The 19,673-nt window shown below is 42.7% G+C and overlaps 1 protein-coding gene across 8 annotated transcripts in view; it reads right to left on the reverse strand.

The window, feature by feature from the left end:
• Window positions 1-1,279: 1,279 nt before the first annotated feature.
• GPATCH8 (G-patch domain containing 8) overlaps window positions 1,280-19,673 on the reverse strand; it is a 100,424-nt gene continuing 82,030 nt past the window's right edge. For all 8 annotated transcript variants that reach the window (XM_042966639.1, XM_042966643.1, XM_042966640.1 and 5 more), the window contains 2 exons: window positions 11,278-11,408; window positions 1,280-7,521 (listed from right to left, as the gene is read on the reverse strand). In XM_042966639.1, the coding sequence (XP_042822573.1) occupies window positions 3,633-7,521; window positions 11,278-11,408 (4,020 nt within the window). In that variant the 3' untranslated portion in view covers window positions 1,280-3,632. The remainder of the gene's footprint in view (window positions 7,522-11,277; window positions 11,409-19,673) is intronic.

The following is a 19,673-nucleotide window of genomic DNA, read 5'->3' on the forward strand; positions in this document are numbered from 1 at the left end:
ATTTCTGACAAATAAGAATGGGAAGGTCAACAAGGCCTGATTTAGTCATCAGGGGGTAGAAAGGGGAGTACTTCCAGGTTGCAAGTATAGGTGGCTGAGGCACGTGGTTGAAAGAACCCTTATTGGAATCGGCTGCACATGCCCTCACACAGCACTCTCTACAGGCCAGTAGGCACACCTTGCCTGCTCAGAAAGTCACTTTTTTTAATTAAAAATTTTTAAATTGATTTTGAAAGAGCACACGCATGAGGATGAGTAGGGGGGAGGGGCAGAGAGAGAGAGAGGGAGAGAATCCCAAGCAGGTTCTGTGCCCTCAGCGCAAACAAGCCCAATGTGGGGCTCGAACTCTAACCAGGATCATGACCTGAGCCGAAATCAAGAGTTGTCCAGACACTCAACTGACTGAGCCACCCAGGCGTCCTTCACTTTCACTTTGTAACATTCCTTCTTTCTGGGCAGGGATTTTGCTCAGTTAGGAAGGTAGGAAGATCTGAGCATCCAACCCAAGGTTCAAATTGAATAGCTTCTCTTTTGTCTAGGGAGAACACAGCTGCATGAGAGATTAGGAAAGAAACAGACTTTGTACTCCTCCTTCCTGAAAGTCTGAGGAAGAGAGAGGGATCTCAATTTATCATTACAAATCTATGGTTAGCTTTTGAAACTAAACTTCCTCTGCCTTTTGTCATTTTTTTGATACAGAAGAGTAGAGAGAGGTTTTTATCTGCTGTAACAATTAGGGCACATTTCCTTTTACTACGCAGCTCTGAAGCATTGTTATTATTATGAGGTTAAGAAGAATAACTCAAGACTGGTTCGGGTATACAAAACTCCATCAGGAAGGCAAAATCCAGGCAGATGACTTGTAATCCCACTGCCCCTGAAGTGCATTCCAAATCCTGAAAATTGAAGCCAGAAATTCCAATGCCGTTTAGTGAGCACCTACATGCCACACATTCTACTACACAGAGATTGTATTTCAACTGAGCGAAAAAGTAGACATAGAAGAAAATTCTCATGGGAAAGTGTGGCAACGAGGTGCATATTCCAAGACATCCACCTAAGACTACAAGAAAATTAACCACTATTATTTCCTCCCACAGCACAATCTGCTGCTACGTGGGCAGCCTGTCTTGAGAAGCTCAATTCCAAACATCATAAGCAACTCGTTCACAAGACTCTATTCCTTGATCACTTCAAACAAGGTATTATTTGTAACCCACAACTCCATCCCTTCCCAACTTGAGTGGATGGGACAACAATCACGACAGACTCTGCTAAGTTTCCACAAATCATTGGTTTATTAGAAAGTTCCTTTCCCTAATTTTACAGCATATATATCTCTATCATATGTGATAAAGTTAAATACAATCTGTAATGTTTGTAAGTAAGGATAGGTTATTTTGTTTTTTAAGTTTTAAAATCACTATTCTGAAAGTTAAAGAAAACTGCCCCCAGGAAGGTAGAGAGGCAGCCAGAGTATGGCTCAATCTACAAGCTAATGGGAAGCAGCACAAAAATGTTAATACTGTATTATTTAAATATTTACATGGGCTGAAAGCAAAGAAAAATGAGTCCCTTCACTTCAAACAGATGATTTCATTTTTCCAGTGCTAGTTATCCAAAGTGATGCTTCTGAATCAGAGGAGGAGCACTGAACAGGTAGGAGGCTCAGGCAGGAGCCTTGTTTGCCCAGCACTTGCTTCTCATAAACTCAAAACCTTTTTCTTTTGGGAATCTGAGAAGAAAGGCAGAACCCAGAGCCTTGGCCCAAGTGAGTAGGGTTTGATTTTTCCTGTCCGGTAACCACCCAACCAATTCCAGCCACAGGAATGGGTAGGGAAATGCCAAATAGAGAACTGCTACCTACACCAAAGATGAGACCTGCAATATAAACACCTTTGGGCCAGTACGTGAATTAGGTCTGAGAGCCCTGGTGAAAGGCAAGAGGAAGAAGAGGAATGAAGGTGGTACTTCCTCCGGTAGGTGTCATGGGAGAAAAGGAAAAAAAAAAAAATCTTCACTGCTTAAACTAAGCTGGGCAGAAGGCATGGAAACTAGGAAGCAAAATAATCTGCAGTATCTATAAATATGCTCACCTCCCAACAAGGGGGGAAGAAACTGTCCCAACTCATCATCCTCAAGTCTACTTCTACTTCTGTTTCTAGCCAACCCAGAAGGCACATTAAAAACAAAAGAAAACAAAAAACAACAACAACAACAACAACAAAAACTGTCAGAGGGGGGCTAAGTACTAGGAAGGCAAATGGACTGCCTGGAACAAGGTCCCCAGAAAACCCAGGAAATCCCCCAATCACTCTGAATCTCCCTGCTTCCAGAGAACAAAGCTCTCAAATTTCTCTCCTCTTCTGTGGGCTCACCTCTCTGTATAAAACTGCAAAGCACATGAGGGAGATGTCATAACTGAGGACCCCTCTGACACCCCCAGCTGACTGCTGCCCATTAGTTGAAAAACAAAAACAAAAACAAAAAACAACCAAATCCCAGTGCTGGGGGCACCACTTACTGCAAATTAACTAAACGTTCTGTCCCAGCAAAAAATGTTAAACAATTGTTCTTTTTTTGTTTTAACATTTTTATAGTTCATAACTTCAAAAAATACATGAGCTTGATAAAATATACATGCTTAGTCATTTTTGCATCTAGCAGAAAACAGATACTTTATTTTTTGTTTTCATTTTATAACCTTTAAAGTTTCTTAGTTCAACTAGGGCAAACATATTTACACAAAGCCACCAGAACAAGGATCACTTAAAGAGCTGGATGTAAAAAATATTATTGCAGTATACTACAAATATGGAACTTTTTTTTTTTAATATGAGCTACAAAAAGCAGCATTTACGTTTATAGAGTTCAGTGCAATTTTTTACATTAAAAAAAATCCTATAAATTAAGAAGGAAACATCAACATGACAGAAGAAAATACACCCTTCAGACACATGAGCTCCTCTCTGGGGAAGCACATGGGCGACTCTATGTTCCGCATAGCTTCTATTCATGATAGGATCTTCTTTTCTGGGATATGCAGATACCTCTTCTGGGATGAGGGATATGAGGACAACAGTGCCAAATGTGTGGCTTTGTTTGTGTGGGAAGTGGACTGACTGAATAACAGCCTGAGTAGCATCTGGTTCCAGGTCAGACTCCCTTTCCACCTCACCCGGGATAGCATAAGGTCACCAAGGGATGGTCAAAGACACTGAGAGGGCAGGACCAGATGGACAAACCTCCGGCCAGAGAGGAAAAATGTTTTAAAATTTACAGAAGGGAAGAGTGGAGGATAAAAAGTAGAGGGAAGAGAGGAATATCCAAACTTGACAGTTTGGAGATGTTGCCGCAGAGGGGTGGGTAGCACTTACTGGTGTTCCCTAGCTGAGAAACACAGGAGAGGGAGGGACAAACAGAAAGGGGGGGAAGGGGAAAAAAAAATCCCTGATAGTAAACCCAAAGCAAACCTCAAATCTAAAACCACCCCTGCAAGCCAAAACTCGATTCTTTGGCTGTCAGACACTGCCCATCCCAGCTTCTACTTGCTGGTATTAATGGCTCAACACCCCCGAGGGAAGATATATGGGTCACCTTCCCTGGCCCTACCTGGGCTCCCATCCCCCAACTCATGTGCCATGGCTAGGCGGGTGCTGCAGGTCCTGACCTGAGAAGATGGGGTGAAGTAGTGGGTGAAGGTGGAGGGCGGTGGCAGCTGCTGCAGCAGGCCGCGGAGCAAGCAGGGTAGGGTAGAGGGCAGCGTGTGGGACAGGATGGAAGGTGAAGGGCCCAGGATGAATGGCTGAGGCGGGAATGATGTGGATGGGATGGCTAGCGAGAAAGGTGGCCGGGTGGCCAGGGATGATTGAGTGAGTGAGGTGGGACAAGGAAATGGGGGTCAGGTGGGGCTGGGGAATATGATGCACTTGGGCGAGTGGCTGGGGATGAGGGTGGGGGTGAATTCCGATGGCGGCGGCAGCTGCCGCTGCATGATGTTGCAGGATGGCATGCTGAACAGTTGTGATTGAGGTGGCAGAGGCTGTGGCTGGCTGCTGAATGTGGATAGGCTGCAGGGCTGGAGTGGCTGGGGCCAGGGCAGCCGAGGCTGGAAAGGCCTTTACTTGCTTGGCTAGAAGCTGCTGCTGGATGTGCTGTTGTGCGGCCTGCTGGAGCTTGCTGTACTTCTCCATCTCCTCAGGGGTGAAGGTGATGGGCTGGCTCTCTAGGGGGGCCAGGGAAGCATCCTCAGCCCCGTCAGCTGACTCAATACTAGGATCCCCACTGGGAGGTGCATAACTGGGGAAGTGCTCAAGGTCTGGCGCTATAGGCAGCAAGCTGGATTCCACAGGGCCTGGCTGACTGCTACTATCCAAGGACTCTAGGGTGTCCCCATCGCTGGGGTCAGGGAGGTAGTTATGGGAGATGGTGGGGTCCCCAGGATAGCAGTCTGAGTGCACTGGGGTGCCTAGTGGAGCAACAGGGTGATCAGCAGTAACTTCTTCAGACTTTGGCTCTTCTGGGGGTGGGTCTGATAAGGGGCCAGCTGTTTCCTCTGAGGGGAACTGATGTCCAAATGGGGCATCACTACTCCCTGGAGGCCCTTCTTCTGTCTCTGACTGTTCTTGCTCTTCCCCCCTTTCTAAGCCAGACTCTTCACATTTCTTGCTGTTCGGCTTTCGGGTAGCTGGGAGCTTCCCTATCAATGGAAGAACAGGCTTATTGCCAAGAGATGGGGGGAGCTTGGGCCCAAAATAACCTTGTGGGGGGTCCTTGAGCTTGAGCCCAGCTTTAGCAGGGGTGGCCAGCACCTCCTCACTCACACTGGGTTTCTTCTCCACTTTCCTTGACTGAATCTTCTCCAGGAGCAGTTTGGCAGTAACGGAGTTCTTGTCTTCGGGGCTGCAGTCACCTTCCGACCCCCTTCCGGCACCAATGTTGCTGTTCTGGGAGGGCAGGCCTGTCCCTTTACCATCTTCTCCTCTGCTGTCATCTTTCTTCCCAGGACCTTCTCCCCGGCCTGGTCGGAAATAGTGGGGAGACTGGGAGCGGTAGATTTTAGAGCGGATGAAGTCTCGACGACCAGAACGCCTCTCCTCAGGGCTTTCGTGACCCCATGATCCCTTCCTGGAACCTGATCGCTGGGAAGGGCTCCTGGTGCTGCGGCTGCGGTCACGGCTATAGCTTCGGCTCCGCTGCCAGCTGTGGGCCGTGGTGCTGCGGCTTCTCCGTTTGCTCCGGCTGCGACTACAGCTGCTGCTGCGGCTGCGGCCCCGGGACCTTGAGCGCTCCCTGGTATGACTCCGAGACCGGCTTCGGGACTGGCTGCAACTGAGGCTATAGTCGTCATCAGAAGAGGAGTACTTGTGCCGTTTGGACCGGTGTTTGGAGCTGGCATAGTCCGAGTCGTCAGAGTCATGGGAGCGCTTGGAGTGCCTTCGAGATCGGTCACTATAGTCACTGTAGCTGTCATCAGAGTAACTGCGCTGTCTGCTGTAGCAGCTCTGGTCTGAAGAAGCATCGGAGCTACTTGAGTAAGAACGCCGGGAGGAACGGTGTGAGGAATGGCGCCGGCCCGACCGGGAACGGCTCCGGGAATGCTCACTGCCTGAGTCTTCCTCCTCTTCCTCCTCCTCACTGTACTGGGACGGAGACTTCTGGTGTAGCCGGTGTGACGAAGCATCGTCACTATCTTCATCTCCACTACTGGGTCGACTTCGATGGCTGGACCGGCTGCTCCGTTTGGCGCCAGCTCTTCGCTGGCAGGATGAAGTTAGAGGCTCACCTTTGTGTTTCTTCCCACCATGATCCTGGGAGCTGCCACCACCTCCACCTTCGTCCTTCTTGCCGCTGCTCCCTTCTTCAGCTGGGAGGGATCTCCGCTGGGAGTCATCTTGAGCTCGCCGCCGTCGTCTTGGTGGTGCAGGGCTACCACTCCCAGGGGGTTCTGGTTTGGGTCCCCGTTCAGAATCCGCGGGGGCTGATGACTTGTTCTTCTTTCGTTTTCGTTTCTTGCGCTTCTTAGACTTCTCCCCAGACTCTGTCTTAGAGCTTTTCTCTTCCGGGTCAGCCTTATGTTTCCGTTTGTGTTTGCTGGATTTTTTGTGCTTCTTTTTCTTTTTGTGTCGGTGGGACTTCCCAGATCGTTCTTTCTTGCTAGGAAGGCTTCTCCCTGTGTCCTCTGTCTCTGACCCATGGCTGCCTCCAGGTTCTTGCTTGTTCAGACTGCTACAGGCAGACCCAGAAGCAGGTGCATCCATTCTGCCTCCTGAGGAATGTTCTACATTCTCTCCACCCTCTTTGCTTTTATTTGGCTCACCAGCATCAAGGCCCTGGAGATGGTCCTTTGAGGAGCCTCCTATGTCCTTTGGTTTTTCGGTCCCTTTAGCTCTGGCATCTTTGTTCCTTGAAAGTTTAAAGTCAAAGTATAAAGGGTTACAACTGTATGAAATGGAGGGTTCTGCCTTGGTAAAAATTAAGAGTTCCGATGGCCACTGGAGGGCAGTGCTTTCATCTTTGCTCAAAACTGGAAAGAAGGGACCAGTAGGATGTTTGGGTCCCTCCTGGCTTTCTTTCCCTGCTGGGGTGATCTGAGAGGTTTCTTTAGAGGGGTCAGACTCACATATTTGATTCTCTGAAGCCTTCTGACATGGACTCTCTAAACTCTGCTCACTTACATCCCCTCCTGAGGTCTTCTTTGTCTCAGCTTTGCTTCCAGGCTCTGAGGGCTCTGCGGCACTGGTTTCTGTCTGTTGCTCCAAGACTTCATCAACTGTCTTTTCTGCTCCTTGGCTTGCTATCACCTTGATACAGCCTTTAGGCTTGGGAGAACTGCTTTTTTTGCTCTCTAGGGCATTCTTTGGGTGCATACTATTATCACCTTCCATCTGTTCACTGGCTCTCATAAAGAGTAGGAAGGGGAAATTTGGTTTTACTTTGCAGTGTGCTGGGGGAATGTAGTGGTAATACTCTGGCTCTGCAGCCCCAGCTCCTTCTTCTCGCTTCATTCTTTTTAACTTAGATAATGTTGAGGCTAGGGACCCTCCATCCTGAGGGTCTTCATCCTCTTTTTTACCATCAAGATTACTGCTACCATCAGATTCTCCCATCTTCTGCAATCCTTGGTCAGAACCTTTCTCATCAGCTTTGGCTCCATCTTCAGAGGGTCCTTCCTCTGCGTGGTCCTTGAACACTGACGCTATTGATTCGAGTTTGACAGGAGCCTTCTTGGCAAAGGAAAATGACACTCCCAATTTCTGCAGTGGAGTTCCTGGATTATTCTTAATGCCAAAGCTGATGCCTTGGGAGGCTAACCCAGGAGCCTGTGCCAGTCCAGAGGTATTAGTGCTTTGTATTGCAGTGAAAGGGCCTCCTTTATCTGTGGAGAATTCAGATCCCAGGCCACAAGTGGCTGTGGCACTTGTGCCACTGTTTGTAGCTGACTCATCTTTATCATCATCTCCGCCTTCTTCATCTACAGCCACTGTGGTTGGTCTGAACATGGGACCGCTTCCAGGTGCACTGCACAAGGGTTTAGAAAAATAACAAAAAAGGTTAGCGGTATACACTTCATACTTCTTATATAACACTTCTCTCTCACGTTCCACCGTTCATTGCAGGTTGGACCCGAAGACACTGAGTGGCGGTCATTTCCTAGCCCTGTGCCAAAAAGAGATACTTGCTCAGTGGGTTTAGGGAAAGTCTCATACTGTTAGCATACTAATTAGCTGTACTCCCAGGGCCAGCCAGTTAATACTATTTCTTCCTAAGCTGTCCAGAATTTAAAAAGTAAAGCTTTATTACACAATTCAAATAGTCTGTCATTACCACCTGGTACAGCTGACCCATCCTGTATTTGTTCTCATTTCTTTTTTAAGTTTATTTATTTTGTTAGGTAATCTCTACACCCAATGTGGGGCTTGAAGATCAAGCGTTGTGGGCTCTTCTGACTGAGCCAGCCAGGCACTCCTGTTCTCATTTCTTACTGAATCATTCCACCCATCAGTATGCCATCAAATGGGTGGCTGAACATCTATTCACAAAGATTGTATTTCATTCAGCTCAAAAAAACCCTCTAATTTCCTCTGTGTTTTCAAATTATACTTTTTTTTTTTTAAGTATATTCATTTATTTTGAGAGAAAGAGTGAGCATCGAGTGGGGCAGGGGCAGAGAGAGGAGAGAGAATTCCAAGAAGGCTCCACACTGTCAGCACAGAGCCCGATGCGAGGCTAGGACCCACATGACCTGAGCCAAGATCAAGACTGGACGCTTAACCGACTGAGCCACTCAGTTGCTCCTCAAATTTTACTTTTTAAAATGTGGATATTTTCTGAGTTTATCACAGTCAGAAACTTCCACTGTGTTACTCTATGGTAGTCTCTGGTTAGTATGTCTGGCATTTGCTTTGGTTTTTTGATTTCTGGACATTCTGTACGATGATCATAATGCTACCAAACACTTTCTCAGCTCTGAAAAAAGGAACACAGAGAAGCCTCAAAGCCAGTGTTTTAAACTCATGTCATGTCTGAAATTTTTACAGTGTGTGGACTATACACTTGAGGTACCTTTCAAGCCAAACTTAAGGTAAACTTATCAGGTATCTATTTAGATGAAGTCTTGTTATCTGATCCCTAGCTACAAGCTATCCTAAATTCAGGGACTACATATATTTGGATGATATGTTATCCCTTGTTCTCTAAAAACTCTTGCTAATGAAAGACAGGAACCCAAAAGATTTAGATAGCAAGAGACACACTGTGCCACGAAACCTACCTCATGGCAAAGAGACCCTCTAGGTGAATAAGAAGGGATCTTATTTTGTTCTTTTGCTTACTCTTTACCATGTTAATTCAATAATACATATGATGGGGTCATGCATTATTAATTCTGGGACAATGAAATACCTGATGATTGGTCAAACCTTCTTTTATTCTCCCAAGAGATTACTTGGTCATCTTTTAACTGTTTGCTTATGAAACTGACAACTACCAAGACACTTCTGAAGAAAAATATGTATTAAAATACGTCCTAAGTTAGAAAGTGACCTGGTGTATACTTTTTGAGAAGATAGCTTTGTGATATGCCCAAGAGTAACATGTTACTATATAAAAAGCTGCCCAAAGAAGGAATCAGAACCAGTTTATAGGCAGTTTAACTCAACATTAGAGCTCAGCAGTTAATTCTGTTTCACAACTTATACTATGTGTTCTCTCCCTTCCTTCTTTTTCCAAAACACTCAGAGAAGTAAGTAAAAAAAGGATCCAGAGACAAAATGAACCTAGTAAGTCCAGGAACTTGGTATCTGTGGCCCCAACTTGGCTGTAAACTTTTAAAAACCATAGTCAGGGGCGCCTGGGTGGCTCAGTCGGTTGAGTGTCCGACTTCAGCTCAGGTCACGATCTCGCGGTCCGCGGGTTCGAGCCCCGCGTCAGGCTGATGGCTCAGAGCCTGGAGCCTGCTTCCGATTCTGTGTCTCCCTCTCTCTCTGCCCCTCCCCTGTTCATGGTGTGTCTCTCTCTGTCTCAAAAATAAATAAACGTTAAAAAAAAAAAAAACAAAACACAACCATAGTCATAGTTTCTTTCTACTGTAACCAGTTACTTCCTTTGATCCTGGACAGCCATTAAAAACAAACATGGGGGGCACCTAGGTGGCACGGTCGGTTAAGCGTCTGACTCTTGATCTCGGCTCAGGTCATGATCTCATGGTTCATGAGTTCAGCCCCACATCATGCTCTGCGTTGACAGCGTGAATGAAGCCTGCTTGGATTCTGTCTGCCTTCTCTCTGCTCCTCCCCTGCTTGTGCTCTCTCTCAAAATAAATAAACTTGGAAAAAAACAAACAAACAAACAAACAAACAAACATGGGGGCCTAAGTCTTTCTCATCAGGGCACATACTGCATGAATCCTCAGATGCTTTGGGTCCCCAAAGTCTAGTTGCTTGGAAATTCCGCCCCAGGTGGGGTAAATTCCACCTAAGGCTAAATACCAGCTCCCAAGTTGATAATCATCAAGAACCATGAAGGAAGATTAAAAAGAACACTCAAGAAGGTAGGAACCTGCAGAGAAATAAATGGATAGAATACTTAGGTTTTAGTGGTTATTACTAACTGTATAGTACTTAAAAGGAAGTTATAACACTTGAATCTTTGCGCCAGTACTTTTTAGCTATAAAACAGAATACTGTAATATATGTGCTTTTCTACAGAAGAATGCTGAAAAATGGGAAAAATATTTGTAGAATTTATCAATTTACTGAGCATCTTCTATGGCATGGCACTCTAAGGCCTTTTTTTATTTTTTATTTTTTATTTTATTTTTTTTATTTGAGAGAGAGAGAGAGAGAAAGAGAATGAACATGAGCAGGGGAGAGGGGCAGAGGGAGAAAGAATTTTAAGCAGGCTCCATGCCCAGTGTGGAGCCTAATGTGAGGCTTGATTTCACAACTATGAGATCATGACCTGAGCTGAAATCAAGAGTTGGACACTTAACTGACAGAGCCACCCAGGCTCCCCTATAATGCACTTTTGATGAAAAGATAATCACTCCTCACAACTGTAAGAGGTAAATTGTTACTATTATCATCTCCATTTTATAGATAAGGAAACTGAGGCATAGAGCTTAGATAACTAAGGTGGGACAGAAGGTAGGATAGGGCCTCAGAAGTGCATATTCCTCATCAGTATATTACACTCTAATTACAGATATGCTTTCAGTTTGAAAGAAAGATACACTAATTAGTATTGTAATTCCTTTTTTATTTTTTTGACAGGAAGAGTGAGCGGGAGGGAGGGGCAGAGGGAGAAGGAGAGAGAGAATCTTAAGCAGGCTCCATGCCTAGCACAGAGCCCCACAAGGGGCTTGATCTCACAACTGTGAGATCATGACCTGAATTGAAATCAAGAGTCAGATGCTTAACCAACTGAGCCACCCAGGTGCCCCAAGGGTTATAATTCTTAAATCTTAAATCTTAAATTATAATCTAAAATCTTAAGGATTATAACTATCTGTAGAACCCTCTGGGAGAAAATATCCTCAGGGTGCCTGAGTGGCTCAGTCAGTTAAGTATCTGACTCGTGACTTTTAGCTCAGGTTATGATCTCACAGTTCGTGAGTTTGAGCCCCACAGAGGGCTCTGTGCTGACAGTGCAGAGCCTGCTTGGGATTCTGTCTCCCCCTCTCTCTGTCCCTCCCTGTCGTGCTCTCTCAAAAAAATAAATAAAAATAAAACCTCGAGAGGAAAAAAAAAAAAAGAAAATAAAGGAACATATCCTCACCATTCAGCTTGTTTCCTTTGCTCAGCCAATTCATGGAGCCGCCGAAGGGCTTTTTCCTGTTTCTTCTCATCTTTGCGGGATCTTGAAGAGACATTTCGAGCAAACTCTCTCTGCTTGAGATCTTTCAATCTCTGGTGTAACAACAACAACAACAAACAAAAACAAAGGGAACAGAGGGTGGGTGATTTAGAATAATTTGGGGATCCTGAAAACAAGGCCTTTAGAATATTTACCCTCAATCAATGGTTATAGTGCTAGCGTAGAACACACTGTTTAATACTCTCAGTAACTGAAACCACAATGGCAGATTACTTTGGATAAAACACTTGGAGTACCTGCATTTCTAATTAGGACAGCATACCACTTACTTTACTGGGCAAAATTAAATGTTTTCAGATACAACAAGCAAATTTTAGAACATTAGGAGGAAAAAAAAGGGACTATTTAATCACCTGCTCCTCCAGGATGCAAAACTAAACAAACAGAACATGAGATAAATTGTAATAACACAAGCCAAAGAGAACAGAAAGGGGTTAGGCTAGTACAGAAAATTATCCAGGAGTAAGATCTTAAAAAGCAATGTACAGCTTACATGGGGAGGTTATGTGAATCAAAACAAATAGAAAGCATACTTTTATTTCACCATAAAAAGGTGCTATTTCTTTTCAGCATGAAGTTTTCCTGTGACTATCACACAAACCATCTTCCAATGCTAGCATGTTCAGAGCTCACCAGTCTGACCACTTGCGTCTGGTCAGTCTGCTGAAATTAGAGAGTAATATGTATAGCTTTTCCATTCCTTCATGGCCCTGAGAGGAACATCCAGGGGATGAGGAGAGAACAGAGATAAGTCAAAGGATTTATTACTTAAAATCCTGATAAAAGAATGAATCTTTTATTCTCAGAAACTAGTATATAATTTTCCTTAAAACAAAACAAAACAACAACAACCAAAAAAGAACAGTGCTGATGACACACTGGTGACAAAGTCCAGACATATCTGCAATGAAGACAGAACTAAAATTATTTCCAACACACTAGATAATATAAAAAACAAACCAAAACAAAACACATACATTAGCCTATGCTTTTACAATAGCATTAGGAAAAGGAATTTGACCCAATATAAAGTGGACATTGCTTTGTGGAAGGGCATGATGTTCAACAGACAGAGGAATTTTCATATCTAATATTTATGAAATGTGTTTTGAATATTTTTGAATTGGGAAGGGAAAAGGGTGGAAAGACACACACAAAAAAAGATATACAGCTAAAGACACTAGTAGAAAAACTCACTCTTGTGATCTGGGCTCCCAAATTAGAAGGATTTGCTTTCAATACATCAGCTGAAAATGTCACATCACAAAGAAAAAAAAGTAAAAATAAAACAAGAGTGGAAGAGAAAAAAAAATAAAGCAAGCATTACTACACAGGCTCTCTTAGTGAATCTGCAAACTATTATACTGAACAATCAGGGACAAAGCCATCAACTCTAAAAGGGTGGGGGAGAGGGAAGCACCTGTACAACACATATATGTGTACATACACAGAGACTGACACAGTAATAATCTCTCCTGGATACATGGACCTGTCTACATTCAGGAAAAATAGTTAACAGAACTTCAGGAAAGACCACTGCTACCTAGAAACCGTCTATCTTATTTTCATTTACCTTTATTTTGGGAATGTTCAAGTAACCAACAGCTGGCAAAATGTTTTCCTAAAGCTGGCTATCCAGAATTAAGAATTTTATAAAAACCACTTCAAGACGGTGGATCAACTATCTTGAATAAATATGAATTCCAATTTCTTTCTTTCAAGGAGAATGAGACAGAAAGAGCCTGTCAGGACTATTGTATCATTATTTCAGGCTACAAACTTAGTTTTTTTCTGCCCCAAACATTTACCAGGCGCTCTAGCCAAAATTTAAATAGAACATATGTTTTTCTCATATCTGCCATCTTCACTCTAGCCACCCCATAGGCCTGCAAAATTTCCCAGTGCCTGGTCATTTCCTTCCTTCCTTCCTTCCTTCCTACAAATATTTGATTACTTTTAGGAGTTATTTCCCAAACTACAGGATACTTTCTAGAAGAATGAGCATTTTATCAAAGCCTGGAGTTTCCAAGCTAAATCAGACAGAGGTTAGGCTTTCCAATCATTCAGCAACCACTTGGTGCAACCTTGAAGTTGAAGGGATAAGACTATGTCCACATCATCCTGAAGACGCTGTATCTCAAATTCTTACCATAACATAATTGGAGGTAGGGAGGGATGAAAATGGGATGAGGTCAGTAAAACAAATCTGAGTGCAGCCCCATTCTAGGTGTAGCAAACATTCCTAAATCACCTTTACAAACTTTAAAGTCTCAAATGTAAAATTGGGAACCCCAGAGTTCTAACCCAAACCTTAGAGATAGGGCTTGGCAACCCTCCCAAACCCAAAATGTATGTTTGAGGTCTTTCAGGTGAGGGTATTTTGATAAAAACAGATTCTACCCAAGGTCAGACTAAATCCCCCTCCAAAGTCTTTACTGATACCTCATAAAATTTTTTTCTTCTTTCTGAACTTAGTATTTTGTTAAGTTCTCATCTAGCAACCATCATACTTTGCTCTACTTATTTTTGCCTTTCAGAAAAGCAGTATGTGTAAAGTTTGAGTCAGAAAGACTTGTGTTCAAATCCATTAATTACCAAGCAAGTGATGATTTCATCTCTATGAGCTCCAGTTTCCCCCATGAGAAAAATAGGGCCATTCTAGCAGGTTTATGAGGGTAAGTGTCAAAATAAATATAAAGCACTTTATGTATCAAAATTGTTCAATACTGGGGCAACTGGATGGCTCAGTTGGTTAAGCATCCGACTTCAGCTCAGGTTATGATCTCGCAGTTTGTGAGTTGAGCCCCATATTGGGCTCTGGGCTGATAGCTCAGAGCCTGGAACCTGCTTTTGATTCTGTGTCTTCCTCCCTCTCTCTGCCCACCCCACCCTGCTCACACTCTCTCCCTCTCTAACATAAATAAAAAAAGTTCAATACTGTCTCTGTTCTTTTATTTGGGGCAGAGACTGTAGCTGCTCTTTTTTTAAACTTCACTTTTATTTATTTTTTAAGTAATCTCCACACCCAATGTGGGGCTTGAATTCACAACCTCGAGATGAAGAGTCACATTCTTTATCAGCCGAGCCCCTCCTTTAAAAATTTTTATTTTAAAAACAATCTCTACACTCAATGTGGGGCTCACGTAGCTGATCTTTGTAATCAACACGGTAGTGCACAGAACAGTAGTTAAGTCTACAGAAAGCATCTGGTAAATGCTTGGTGAGTAATTTGGCTGAAACACTGGATCCTTAATTTTTCCCCAAATAAATTCTTTACCACTTGTAGAAAAGTTTGATAAATATTTTCCTATCTCTATTAGGGACATAGTTAAGTTATATGAGATATATGGTTTTCCTAGCTATTACTCTCATCCAGCAAGAAGTCTCATTCTTTAGAGAATCAAAAAGCCTAAAATGTTAAGCCCCTTACTTCTGGACAGAATTAGGCCATGGGTGCCTGGATGGCTCAGTTGGTACAGTATACCACTCTTGATGTCAGGGTCATGAGTTTGAGCCCTATGTTAGGTGTAGAGATTACTTAAAAAAAAAAAAAAAAAAAAAAAAGAATTAGGTCAAATGGCAAAAAGGATATCAGAAAGTTCTCAATTTCCTATGTAAAAAGTAATTTAAAAAATTTAAGTTTATTTATTTTGAGAGAAACAGGGACAGCACAAGCAGGGGAAGGGGAGAGAGAGAGAGAGGGAGAGAGGGAGAGAGAGAGGGAGAGAGGGAGAGAGGGAGGGAGAGAGGGAGGGAGGGAGGGAGGGAGGGAAGGAGGGAGGGAATCCCAAGCAGGCTCCATGCTGCCAGCATAGAGCCTGATGTGGCGCTCAAACCCAGGAAGTCGTGAGATCATGACCTGGGCTGAAACCAAGAGCTAGACACTTAACAGACTGAGCCACCCAGGTGCTCCTAAAAAGTAATTTTTATAAAGGCAAAAGTCCCTAATTCAGAGTCAGGTTTTCCAGAGTTGGTTATTTTAGTCCATGGAAAAGCCTGGCTCATTTGCAACTAAATGCTCATATGAAATTCTGTGTCCTGTACTTTTACTTTCCTCTTAAATTCTGAAGAGGAACACAACTTCAGGTAACTTCTTCAAGGTGAGAACAGAGGAGCAACATACCTGCCTGTCAAAGAAGAGACAGAGCTCGGGGTGCCTGGCCGGCTCAGTCGGTTTAATGTCTGACTTCACCTCAGGTCATGATTGCATGGTTCATGGGTTCTGGCCCCACATCGGGCTCTGTGCTGACAGCTCAGAGCCTGGAGCCTGCTTTGGATTGTGTCTCCCTCTCTCCCTGCCCCTCCCTGACTCATTCTCTGTGTCTCTGTCTCTCAAAAATAAATAAATGTTAAAAAAAAAAGTTTTCTTTTAATGTTTATTATTATTATTTTTTTTAGAGAGAGAGAGAGACAGAGCATGAGCAGGGAAGGGGCAGAGAGACAGGGGAGACACAGAGTCCGAAGCAGGCTCCAGGCTCTGAGCTGTCATCACAGAGCCCCAATGCGGGACTCGAACTCACAGACTGTGAGATCATGACCTGAGCTGAAGTCGGACACTCAACTGACTGAGCCACCTAGGTGCCCCCTCCCCCAATTTTTTTTAAATGAAGAGACAGAGCTTATGCAAGGAAAAACATTTATTGACGTGTCATCAATCCAAAAACTTTTCAAAGGCCAAGCAAATTCCATTCCATACGTAAAAATTCAAGTTAGACTACTCCAAACTGGGATACAGTCTGATCTGAGTGGATATAATTAATCATTTAAGCTAACTCCAAAGCTACTATGTCCTTGTCTCTGAAAATTATAAATTATGCCTTCTGAAGTATTGCTAGTAAATTTGTTTCTTCACTGAACTATTTAAGCTTATTAGTAACAATTTAAGTCATATAATACATTTTTCAGCTGGGCAGAATTTCATTCAAGGTAAAGGAGACTGAACCCCATTCAAAATCAAAGGGTTTGAAGATCCTGTTCTGAAAAACCAATGGCATGTTTCCAAAAAAGCATATACATTTATGGCATAGAACACAGTGGCCATTTCTTTCTCACTGATTCTCAATCACATGGTAGCTGTAGTTTCCATTAAATTTCCCAAAGACCAATATAGGGAGAGACCTTAAGAAATAATCCAGCGCTTGAAATACCCACCCACATAACCATGTTCTTTGTGCTAAAGACGACTTCAATGTAAAGGACATTCCAGTTTGTTTTTTTTTTAATTTTTTTTTTAACGTTTATTTATTTTTGAGACAAAGAGAGACAGAGCATGAACGGGGGAGGGGCAGAGAGAGAGGGAGACACAGAATCTGAAACAGGCTCCAGGCTCTGAGCCATCAACACAGAGCCTGACGCGGGGCTCGAACTCACGAACCGCGAGATCATGACCTGAGCCGAAGTCGGACACATAACCGACTGAGCCACCCAGGCGCCCCAGGACATTCCAGTTCTTAAAACGCAGCTTAAATAGCACTGTGTTGGCAGCAAAATATCTACTCCACGATTACCCAACTCTGCAAACTCCTGCACCACTATTCAACTCTGAACAAATTAAACCAGAGAATTGAGAATCTGGTAAATCTTACCAGATTTTTAATGTGAGTGATAAATTTGCCCACACTATCAATAATGTGGAGTGTGACTAGCAAGGAGTGGCATGGCGTTTGACCTGGGAATGAATGAGACAAAGATACATTTGCACATAATTTTCCCTAATAACAAAATAAGCTTTTGAATTAATAAAATATTTGTTATCTTTTGGTATTACTCTTTTCTAACAAAAATTGATGCTAGAAGTTTATATTTGGGTATAGTCTACTAGGAATAAATCTGATTATTCTTTTTCTCAAGTATTTTAAATCTTTTATCTCAATTTAAAGAAACATGCTATTATTTCCAGATGAAGGGAATTTCAGACATCAAAAAACAGGCAGAGTATTTCCTACTGCCACTAACAATCCTATGTTCTAATATTTACTGAACTCGCAAGAGAAAACCTGATTTTGTCTCTGTAGGGTCAAAAGACTGTCCACGGTTTCTTCTCACCAACAACAATGCTCCTCTCCCAGAACAGAGACTAAAGCTTAGTCTTTGTAACTAACCCTGCAATGCACATACAGTTGTCTATGGCACAAGAGATGCTCAATAACGTATTTCAGTTTTAAAATAAATCGGGAGAAGGAACACATCTAAATACTTCATGTATTATCTGTTGATAATGAACAGTGACAGGGAATAGTAAAGAAACTGTTTTGTACTGCAATCTCTTTTTCTAAGTATAATCGACCTTTTTTTTTTTTTTTAAAGTAAATCTCCACACCCATATGGGGCTCAAACTCACAACCCCAAGATCAAGAGTTGCACGCTCCACCAAGTGAGCCAGCCAGGTGTCCCTAATTCGGCTCTGAACCTCAACCACTTTCTTTCCCCTATGTCAACAATCCTGCATACCCCAAATCCATAGCCTCTTCTCCCCACCATTTCCTGCCTCTCTTTCACAACACAACATTAATCTCCTCTCCCTTCCCAAACTGGAGTAATCACGCTCTAGCTATCACGTGGCCAGGTTACCTGGGTGCAAGTCTTGGTGTTTGATGCTTCTGAATGAGACCATCCAGAACATCACCATGTGGTGAAGAAGGAAAAGGACCAGGAAAGAACACAGAAAGCCTCAGCATTCAACTACTCAGGGAAGGAAGATTACAGTTGAATGGTTAAGGAAACCAAGTTACTGGACATTGGATGTAAAGTCTTTCTTTTTAGCACGTTTATCAGTAAGTGATGAAAATAAATTTTATTCAGTAACAGAGAAAACTAAACACTAATGCCGACTATAGATACTGAAAAAAATCAGAGGGAAATACAGAAGTAGTCATTCTTTTTGCTAAGAGTAGTCCTAATTAGTCATTTATGACAATACTTATCATTTGGTGAATATCAAATTAATACGTCATAAAATTCTTGTTAAATACTTGCTTTGGTATTTTCAGGAAGTCAGCAAAAAGCCTTCAAAGTGTGGTATATTCTTACAGTACCAAGCTGTGCCTGCTGTAACATGTTTTTTTCACATACATGTACATATATGTACATACAGTCACCATCACCAAAATTTAAGCTGGATCATGAGATTAAAAAAATAATTTTATTGAGATACAATTCACATAGCATAAAATTCACCCATTTAAAGTGTAAAATTTGGTGGGTTTATCAGAGCTATGCAAGCATCACTACTAATTTTAGTTAGAACATTTCCATTACCCTCTAAAGAAACTCCATGCTCATGAGCAGTCACTCCCTATTACTCCTTTCTACACAGTCCCTGGAAACCTAATATATGTTCTCTATAGATATGATTATTCTAGACTTTCCATGTAAATAAAATCACACAATATGGGGGTCTTTGCGACTGGTTTCTTTCACTCTGCGTAATATTTTCAAGACTTGTGCATGTTGTGTTTATCACTAAGTCATTCCTTTTTATTGCTGAATAACATTCCATGGTATGGATATACCACATTTTGTTTGTCCATTCATCAGTTGTTGGATATATGCACTGTTTCCACTTCTGGGGTACTATTAATAACGCTGCTATGAACAATCTTATGCAAATTTTTGTGTGGACACATATTTTCATTTTTCAAGGGTATACACTGGTCATATGGTAACTCTATATTTAACATTTTGAGGAACTGCCAAACTGTTTCCCAGAGGGGCTACCCCATTTTACAATTCCACTAGCAATGTAGGAGTAATCCAGTTTTTCCATCTCCTCTCCAACATATGTTACGATGTCTTTTTAACTTTGGCCATCCTAATATGTGTGAAGTGGTAAACTACTGTGGTTTTGTGGATAATGAGTTTTAAATATAACTATATAGGGGTGCCTGGGTGGCTCAGTTGGTTAAACATCCACCTCTTGATTTCGGCTCCAGTCATGTTCTCACAGTTCATGAGTTCAAGCTCTACACCGGGTTCTGCTCTGACAGTGTGGAGCCTGCTTGGGATTCTCTCTCTCCTTCTTTCTCCGTCCCTCCCCTGCTCGCATTTGCTCTTCCTCTCAACATAAATGAATCAAAACTTAAAAAAAATAGATACAACTATATAGCCCTCAAAATCATATCTGGAGGCAAAGGTTTGACCTCTTTGTAAAATTGAAAGGAGCATAATTCATAAGAACTGCTTAGGCCTAAAGCAAATGCAATAGCAGCATCTCAGTTCAGAGCTCTCTTTTCAGGACTGTCACTCACAGACTATCATTATTTCTTAGGTTGCTTTACCTTTTCAGACTACAACAGAAC

Source organism: Panthera tigris, chromosome E1 (genome assembly GCF_018350195.1).
Source record: "Panthera tigris isolate Pti1 chromosome E1, P.tigris_Pti1_mat1.1, whole genome shotgun sequence".
Classification (NCBI taxonomy): Eukaryota; Metazoa; Chordata; class Mammalia; order Carnivora; family Felidae; genus Panthera; species Panthera tigris.